The following is a 10,484-nucleotide window of genomic DNA, read 5'->3' as shown; positions in this document are numbered from 1 at the left end:
AAATATATTGTTGCTGAAATTATTCAACTCAGACAATTCAAACTTTCACAACAACCCCTATTACCCTTGAATGCGAGAATATATAGGAATGAGAGAAAAGGCTAATCTTTCAAGGTTTTTTTTAGAAGCTGGAACTGTAATACTGTTAAAAGTTGATTTGCATAGATAAACAAATCATTCGGCATTAATCCTTAGTCCATTTGTTAATATTTCATTAAGAAAATATTAAGTAAACTGAAAATTTCTAAAAAAACGCTAAAAAATAACTATTTTTTAATAACAAGCCTGAATGTCAAATGGAAAGTTCAGATGACTGGAAAGAAAAATTCAGAAAATGCAAAATTATATGTAAATTCAATCTCACCAGCGGTATCTTTTTTAGCGAGAATAGTAAGGAAGAAGAAATACAAAACGAGATGATTAAACATTTGTCGAAGAAATGATTCAATAAAGATAAATGAAACCAAATTTAAACGAAAACTGAAGAATGAAAAATTTTATATGCAAATGCAAAATGCAAGACAAATTGCATTTTTTAAAAAAGGAAAAACTTTTGAATTTTGTTTTTCTAAATTTCTCAGCTTTCAAGCTATAATCAAACGCGCATTTTGCACTCTATAAAAAGTTTTCCATTTTTTCCTGCATTCATCTTGACCGAAGTACCATTGAATTCGATAGTTTCACTACAATTTACCACTTCTCCCTGCATTTTCCGTACCACAAAAACTGACCGCTATTGCAAGCTTCTCAATGCTACACTTCACTTCAACATGATATTGTTTCCAGTAGTTGTGAGTTCATTCCTCGCTCTTTCCAAATTCTGTAATAAAATCGCTTCAAACAAAGTGAAGATTCTAGCAGCTAAAATTAGAATTGCAAATTGAATAAGTTACTGACCTTTTAAGCCAAATAATCTGCTTTGCATTAAATTTCTTTCAACTAACGGATGACTTTAATTCTTTACTCAAAAAAAGAATGGATATGAATTCATTTCTCATCATCCCTTTTCTGAAATGAATCGCTAATCGCACATCGACAGTCAGCCGTTCATTCCGGAATTCCTCCTGTATCTGCTACTTATATCGTCACTTCGTATGGCAAAATTGATAATATGGCGATGGCAATTAGTACGGAATTGACTGGAAAGCTTTGTACAAGCGTATGAATATGTGAAAACAGGACTAAATGTAAACTGTAACCAAAACCTGTTTGTTTATTGTAGGTGATCAAAAATATGGTAGTTGTTAATTTTTTTTTTTGTTTTTTGCATGATGTTGGAAATAACGATGGTTTTGATGCATTAATTTGACAATGGGAATCATTTCAATATTAATAGATCTATATCATTCTGCATATGATCAGTTGCTTTTGATTTAATTTGTAAATGTTCCGTCCATGAAATCTATCCTTATCTCCTTTATCCCGTTTTGTGTCCCTTTTCTTCCGTTTTGTCTCCCTTTAGCTGTTTTTTGTTGATATTGATCAGTTCCAAATATTATATCGATGATCAGATGGAATTCACGAAAATGCCACTATGATTAAATCTTCTTATCAGTCTTGAACTTAACATTTCTTTATTAAGATATGAGGAATCAATGGTCGATCAAATTTCCCAAAAAGAAGAGCCGAAATGTTTTATTTTGGACGTGTTGATAAAGCTTAGTCAGTGTTGCGCTCAAAGACTTGTGAACGAAAATATGATGTATAATATGCTGACAGAGGAAGTGAATGGATATTATTAGAAATACTTTGTCTCTAGTTTATGAGTTTTGTAAAGCAGTAACAATTGGCTAATTCACGGTATGATTATAGTTCTAGCGAGTACTGTGCTTTTTCCTATTACTTTGTCTGGAAAAAGTTTTATGGAGAATGGCGACTACTGATGTCATTGATTCTAAAGTTTGTCAGACAAAAAATTTTTAAAAACTTCAGAGGGCTTTAAAAAATACAGATCAGATTGTTAAGACAGATAGTTTCTGTTCTGCTCCAAAAAAAGTACAAGGAAGAATAGTGGGGTGAAATTAATTTACTATGAGGTTACGAATCTGAATACAAAATTAGTAAGAATGCAAGTAATTTGGCCGCAAAAATGCTTTTAATGTGAGGAGGAATCTAAATGTGCTATTATTGTGGGATAGCCTAAAAATTGATTGAATTTAACCGATTAACAAACAAGAAGAATCCCAGTTTTACTATACTTATTAGAAGATCAAACGTGGCTTTCTTTCGATTCATCAATTTGAAAGTATTATCTTTGCATCGCAGTTCATATGGAAGAATTAAAAAGGTGAAGTGCTGCTCCATGATTAAAAATAAGTAGTTAAAGAAATAGCGTATAATAGGTTAACTTTTAACGGTGGAAATAGGTCTTAATGAATTATTTTCACAAAAAGTAATAGAATTACTTTAAAGTTTATCAAAGGGAAGTTGTGGATCAAAAGTTGGAGATTTTTTGGTATAATCATCACAATCACAAGAAAGTATGAGGAAAGGATAAGGCACTACTAAAGTTCGACAAAAGATGAAAGCTTGAAGTTTCAAAAAAATTGAAAATGGATCGTGGAAGAAAGAAAAGTTAAAAAGACCAGATAAGTTTTTTATTGATAAATAATGGGCCCTGTGACATTTGTAAGACAATGTGAATTGAAGCACGGAGAACATTATTGTTAAGGGATGTTTATAAGAAATACGAATGTCATATACTTTAGATAGTTGCTTCGATCATGTGAAAATCATTTGAGTCTTATTTTTTTAAGATCTGAGTTGTTTCACCTTTGCATAGTAAAGTCTGAATTGCACTTCTCATCTGTACAGTACTGCACTTTTATTTTGCATCAATGATCAATGACATGTAAGTCCCTAAATAACCTCATATTCAGGAAAATTTTTTCCAAGATTTTGCAGTACTCTTAAATAGTTCATCCTTTGTCACATATTTTATCAAGTAAAACTTGCATTTAAATATAACAAGAAGATGATGAAAACGATATGAGATATATATTCTCAAATCTCTGCTAAACATTCCAACAAAAGTTTTCGCATTATTTTGTTTGACTCTCCATCTGTACACATCAGCAAATCAAAAGTGGAAAAGAAGTAGATTACGGTATTGAAATTATTTGTATGGAATGTGTAGAAGGAAATGAGTACACTGACTGTACCTGAATCATTCCGAAAGATAATTTCCTCTTCTTGTGTTTGCAAGATAATCTCTCCGTTATTAAAAACTCTTCCACAGACAAATTATGAGAGATATTTATGAGGAATATATGGACAATGTTTTTGGCTGGATGGGAACAACTTTACTGATATTACAACGGAGAAGAAGCCATCATTCATATATCCTCGATGAATATACATACTCCTGTCTTTTCTCTACATATCAGCACTATCAGTGAAGAAGTGACAATGCCTTCGTATACCTTTGTTGTCAGTAATGAGGTTGCCAACAGGATGACCACTGATCATTGCGATACGTCATCACAATCTGATGCAATATTTCTCACCAGTAATAATCATTTCACATTCCTTTAAGCTTTCTCTCTATTGCATTATAATTTAGAATCGAAACAACTTCTGGAATCTTTTGGGATCCCATCTCATCTAATTTAAATAAATGCGTCATATGATAAGAAAGGAGCGAAAAGATTTTTAACCTTATTTATTTTCGACATTCTGATAAAAATGTTGAAGAAAAGGTTCCCATACATATGTATTTGAAAAAAAAAACAAAAAAATCAAGGAGTATATTTGATTACAAATGTCGATCGCTTTAGTTAAAACTTTACACAATTTGCAGCTAACATATTTTAAGCATAATTCTTAAGCAGCCCCTCGGCATCTCCTAATTCCAACCATCGCTAAATTGCAACGCTGAAAATTGCAACGCTTTGCGTAAACAAACTTTATCAAATAGATATTCACAACAGAGACGGTGATGCAAAGCGGCAATCATGATGGAAAGAGGAACCGGAAAAGGTATCTTCTTCACTTGTTCAAATAAAAACATCATCATTTTTGGTCAGGATAAGGATTAACAACTGATAAACAAGGTGTAATTTAAAATCCTTTTTCTCTTTGTTGGTTTAAAGAAGTGATTTATTTATCAACAGTGAAATTCACTTTTTGAAATTCAGAATATGAGATCCAATCTTTTTATCTTATACCACTTAGCACTTCGTTCTTCAAAAGTCTTATTTTAAGACATATTGAATCGAAGGCAATTTAATCCACTTTTATAGCTGTTGTGTATTCCACTTTATCAAATTTGAGGTTTGGAATTTGTCCTTCGAATTTCAACAGTTATTGGTAATTTTTAATGGTACAAAGGGTGCATTTATTTTCCCTTTTCAAAATCATTATAGCTTAAAGGTAAATGTACCACTCAGTGTGTCAGTTGCTTCCGGTTAACTTTAATAAAAATTACTTAAATTTTATGAAATTTGATAACTATAACAAAAATATATTAAATACGGCATGTCAGATACCATTTGTAAAATAAATCATTGCTCCGCATGATTGCCATTATCGGTTGGTTTCTGAGTCACCTTTACTGATAAGATAAAGTGGAACTTGAAGGAGTCCGCATCTTGCGGAATTTTTTCCTGAGACAAAGAAAAAATAACGCGATGGGATTCTGCTTCAAATGAAACAAGGAAACACACAAATATTAGCTAACTGATCATCAGTTAAGGAATTAAAACAAAATATGCAAACAGGAAGAAAAAGAATAGATCTGAAGATTCAACAAACAGATCAACTTCATGTCGGACACAGTCTCATTAATCAGAGAAACTGTCATTGACTTAATTAACACATTTATGTAGAATAATCGAATGAAATTCTGAAGCAAACATCGCATAAATCAGTTCAAGGTTATATATCAATTTCAAATTTGAAAAAGGACTAGCTCTTCTCATTTCTTAATTTAACTGACTGATATGTAACTTTTGATAGTAAATAGCTATTGGGGATCATTGCAGATGGATAGCCTTGCTCATTTTCAACAGTTTGATCGGTCGGAAAATAGAACGGAAAGTACATCAGTGTAAGACTTTCAAAAAAGCATTCATTGTCCTTGGACTTTTGAGAACCAAAAAAAGGGCCAAATTAATTTTTTTTTTTGCACTCAAGGACGTTATTCGTAGTTCTTATTTGTTTGCTCACTTTGGAATCATCAGATTACGTAATTATTAGCACTGAAAAAAAAAATTACTTTTGTGTGCTCTTTAAAAATTACTCGAGATTTTGCTTATCACAAAAAGAAATCTTTTTTTTCTTACTTTTCCTTCACCAACCCTTTTCAGTTTTTGTTGGTTGCCATTTCTAGAATACATTAAGTAAACAAAAATTCAATTTTCAAAGGAAGATTAAATAATCAGTTCCTCCTTGTAAAATGTAACAATCATTTCTTTCCACATATTACGCATCAATTTTGAGCTTTATTTTCTGACCATTCAAAACATTTAAAAAGACATTATCTCAGTATGAAACTTCAAAGGGCCTCATGATATTTTCAGTGAGTAGCTATTCTTATCATTTCTTCTATAGCTATCAGGCTTAAATAACATATCAAGCGTTACATTCTACGTTCGTTCTTTATTTCAAGAAATTTAAAAATATATTTAACGCTATTTTTCCATATGTTATTTAAAGAAGTAATCATAGTAGTATCTCGAATCAATCATTCCGTTCTGATGAAATTTTTAATCATATTTGATCATCACTTTTTCACATGTTATTTCTTCATTTGACTGAAATGACAAAAAGAGAATATAGCTAAGTAAATCTACCTGAAATTTAATAGCTTTTTAGACAATAGCTTTCGGAAAGTTTTAACATTTCTTGGCTAAAGTCGATAAACACATCTCTGGTGAACTCTTTATCAGTGAATTTCAAGAGCGACATTAATTTCATCTGCTCATTGCTTTACTGTGTACAGCATAAACTGATTCATATTAACAATATTAGTAGTATCTTTGGTCAGATATAGAACTAATTAAGTGGAGGATAAAAGTTCAATAAACACCTTAATTTTGCAACAGATGACACGAAATTCGATTCATACGTATAATAATGCCAATTTAAGGTTCGCAACATGTTCTGGAAATTTAGAACTATGACAAACATTTTGCACATTTTAAGATGCCTGTTGAAGGAAAAAATCAAAAGTTGTAAACCTAAGAGAATTGCTATAAACTTGGATCAACATTACTAGGATCAGTAAATGAAAGAAAAGGGTTGAACTGATACGGTGGAATAAAGAGCTCTCCGATACAAAAGGTAAATGTGATGAAAGGAAATCTATCATTGAAGCGGTTAGTGCAAACAAATAATGTCGTCTTGATTTTAATTGTACATTTGCGAAAAGTAAATTTTCAAGAATTTATGGAACATAAAAAAGCTAAATCAGTCGATCTTAATTCGTTTTACATTTTCGAAGTTCATTCATTCTTTCAACTTCATAGAATCCTTTTTAGTGATTACTTTTAGTAAATGATAATATATCGCTGTCTGTACGGCTTATTGCTATCTTCCATGTCATCCATCTTTTCATCAGATGCAAATAATCTTTAAGGTGTTTGCTACAAAACAAAATTCATTCAGGGCAATTTTCGTAAAAATGTCCAGTTTACTCTTTGAAAATTTGAAAATGAGTAGTTTTACTCAAAGAAAACATTTTTTTTTTTTTTGCAACAGACGCAATAGACCTGAAAAGTAGGAATTTCGGCACTGCCTATGATGTATCACATGATATAGGAAACAATAAAGCAGCGCATAATGTGGATTTTATATAGTGAGTGAAATACCTAAGACGAAGATATATCAAGATTCTGGAATCACTTTCAGGAATATGCATTCAAGTACAAAATGTAATAACGGATAACACCGGATTTGGTATCAGAAAAATATTAATGGAAAACAGCAGAAAAATGTATAATATTAAATGCTAGAAATGACAATAGAAAATGATGATGACAATGCACCTCTTGGAAACATTTCTGGTCGCATTAATACTGTCATTAAGCATTTTTCGTCAAAGATTCTGACATTTTGAACTCTTCAAGAAAGGGTTTTCTGAGAAATGTTTTTTTGTTGCGTGTCATTTTCTAATAAAACGAAATGTGGATTACTTGATCAACAATTTTTACATTCATCCTTATTTGTTATACTTTCTTCATTTCTCTGCTTCTTTTTTGCGATGAAATTAAAATGGAATGATAGAAGCTGCGTAGTACGGTACCTGTTTTATGAAACTGTTAAAGAAATAAAGATTTTATATGCATGTAACTATGGACAGATCGAACAGGAGTTTTTGTTGTACGATAATCGCTGGGCATAATGATTTAGATTAGTGGTTTACGATCTTTCCTTGACCAAGGATCACTTTGGCTTTTTTATTTATAACAGGTACCACAAGGTCCAAAAATAACAAATTCTGTTAGTTTGAAAATAAAGTTTAGCAACGGAATTTGATACTTATAATATAGTGTCACAACCGGATGAACCGCTATCCGGACAAACGAATTGAAGTATAGCTTTAAAAAAAAGTAAAAAACAACCCCAGTCTATTTTCTACACACCGCGCCCCGGCCCTTGGACCATCGGTTGGGAACCACTAGTTTAGATTATTAAGGTGCCTCACTGCTGGAAAAGTATTCCGTCTTCGATGGTTAATTATCCTCATCAAGAAAATCTACAGGATTTCCGAATTAAACCAAACATTTTTTTTGAAAATTTACGAAATGAAAGATCGGAATTGAAAGAATTAAACGACAGACAGCGGCTGGAAACTTTTGCCCACAGGGGAGAAAAACCCTGACCAGTTACAATAGGAGATTGGTGCACCGGGGAGTGAGGAAGGCTATTACCGATGATTACGGCGGGGAAAGGAATAATAGGTCGCCTATCCTCTATCTGTTCTTTGCTGTGCACAATTACATGTATAAAAGAGATTTGATCTTGCAGAGGCACTTTATGGTAGAGTTAAACTTGAACATTTCTGTTTTCTATACTATTCTTAATAACGAGCTGATTTATCTAATTCTTATAGTCATGAATAAGATGTGTAGTTTGGTACAGCATAATAATATGGCATTCAGTATTCATATTTTACAACCGATTCCTGCTTAAGAAGTAATAAACCTGAATCAATCTTATGCTGAGATAATGATATCCAAAGCATTCAAATACAGATGAGTTGCTTTCCTCGGAAATGTAAATAAGTATAAAAGTATAACAGGCATCAATAAGAGCGGAATTGTTGATGATGTATAGGTGTCAATCTCTTTTTATACTTGCTATTATGAGAAAATGCCTTAGAGGTGTTCTGTACAGTGGCGGAATTGGGAAAGAGACGATCTTCAATGAGTTTCAATTTTCCACCAAAATCATAGTTTCAGGTACTGATGGGGTAGAGCGACACACTTCCTGACAGATAACACTTTCAAATACTATTTGTTCTTCATTCTAGGATCTTGAATACAGGTAGACGACCAGTGATCCTTCCTCTTCTACTTCTTTCTTTCTATTTCTACGAACAAATCCAAAGTACGCGAAATATGAAACGCAATCAGGTAGCCATATTGCGTATTACAGTTACTTTTAGTCATTTTTTTTAGTCATCTGTCTATTTGTCCATCTGTATGTATGTTTGTCACCATGGCAGTATACCACAGGCTGTAAAATGAATAGAAAATCCAACTGGTCGAAAGAGACCAGTCCTTCTAGATTTAGATACTATTCGGTAAACGAAATGTTACGAGATTTACAGGTCTTCTTCCATCAGAAATTGGAATTACCATACCTATCAGCGACTGGGTTTTAAAAATTGCACCACAAAACACCGAGAAGTAAGGAAAAAAGTCCAGAATTATTTAGTCTATTAGTTTATTCAAATCAATAATAATTCCCGATCTAAATAGTATGGATGACACATCAATTTAGCAATATTAGTACGGCCTGTTTCTTCACATGTTTTTTTGCAGAGCCTTTGACTGCTATTTTTAGTTCCCTTGGCATTAACCCTAACGAGAAGTACAAAACAAACAAAGTAGCAAATTTTATTTTTGTTTAAAACAGGAAGTTCTTTGATGATTATCTGAAAAGTTTTTGACATCACGCTATTTGGTTTAAAGATTGGCAGGTAACTGAAAGCAAAACTGACATTGGAAAAAAAAGGAAATATATGATCGGAAAGACACAGAATAAGAAATCTAACAAGAGAAACCTTTCCCTGCCCACCACTGTTCATAAACATTTATTATTTTATTTTTACTTTTCCTATGACATCATTTATTTCTGTGATATTCTTCCATGCATGTATTATTTTTATTCCGATAATAAAAACCTGCACACTCATCAAATGTTTTCGAACAAACAGTTTGGATGGGACCATTTTAAATATCCCTCAGTTTCTTTGACTCCATTTGGCACAGTTTTTACTTTAGTTTTCATAAAGATTTATGAGTAGAAAATGTGAAAAAAAAACACAGTTTCCCAAATATCGTGAACTCATGAAAGTTGGTCATTTAGGCTAATGTCAACTATAGTTAATTAACGTTTTCAGGCATTCCCTTTTTTATCGGTAATTGTGATGACGTAAATTATGAAATGTTTGAGAAAATTATTGCTAAATAATTACTCTGACATATACTGACATATACTTTAAAGGTCAGAATATTAGACCTGATATACCACGTTGACATTTGCCTCACTGTCATATTGTGTCACAAAATTTGACTCATGTACGGTCAAATTTGTTTTATTAACATGTATGGAAGTTCTGCTCTCCAGTTTTGGTAACTTTTAAAACCGCTTTCCATGATGGTAGAAAGTTCTAGAGTGGCATTATTACGGTTCAGCAATTTGAAAAGCTGTTTTCTGAATATATCCTTGCACGGGTATGAGGGAATTAAGGCACTAGAGACAATGGAGGGTGACACTGGTTGTCGAAATCCGACGTTGTTTTTGATCATTATCGACTTCCTTGCCAAGTATCTCAAGAGAAGGAGTTGTCTAGAAAATAGATAACCAAATGGATATGTCTAGGTGGCATCAGTTACGAAAGGTCTGACATGCTCATATCACTGCCTGCGAGATGCATGTATTTAAATCTCGTTTGGCCTGAGGAACTGGAAATTTTTGGAGTATAAGTTTGGGCCGGTATTCGAATCGGTTAAAACCGAAGTGCCAGGGGATACGTAAGAGCGGATTATTAAGCCTTAAGGGTTACCTTTCACAGCTCAAAATTATAAATTTATGTACGGTTCAAGAGCATCTAAAGGCTGAAAGAGTTGCACATCATGGGAAACGATTTCAGAGGTCACAGAAGGAAATGAGGAAAGGAGTGGGTGCTTCCACACGTACTACACACACACACACATATACACACACACACACACACATATACACACACACACACACACACACACACACACACACACACACACACACACACACACACACACACACACACACACACA

General features: G+C 32.7%; 1 protein-coding gene across 1 annotated transcript; it reads left to right on the top strand.

Annotated features, from left to right (window-relative positions):
• Nucleotides 1-8,305: 8,305 nt before the first annotated feature.
• LOAG_09407 (hypothetical protein) lies at nucleotides 8,306-10,348 on the top strand (the record flags this gene model as incomplete). Its single annotated transcript, XM_003144934.1, has 4 exons — nucleotides 8,306-8,402; nucleotides 8,774-8,852; nucleotides 9,843-9,995; nucleotides 10,150-10,348. Coding segments are annotated over 4 exons (528 nt in total), but the record flags the coding sequence as incomplete, so codon positions are not given.
• Between the last annotated feature and the right edge of the window lie 136 nt (nucleotides 10,349-10,484).

Source organism: Loa loa, assembly GCF_000183805.2.
Source record: "Loa loa unplaced genomic scaffold supercont3.485, whole genome shotgun sequence".
Lineage (NCBI taxonomy): Eukaryota > Metazoa > Nematoda > Chromadorea > Rhabditida > Onchocercidae > Loa > Loa loa.
This window is presented reverse-complemented; position numbering and strand designations above follow the sequence as displayed.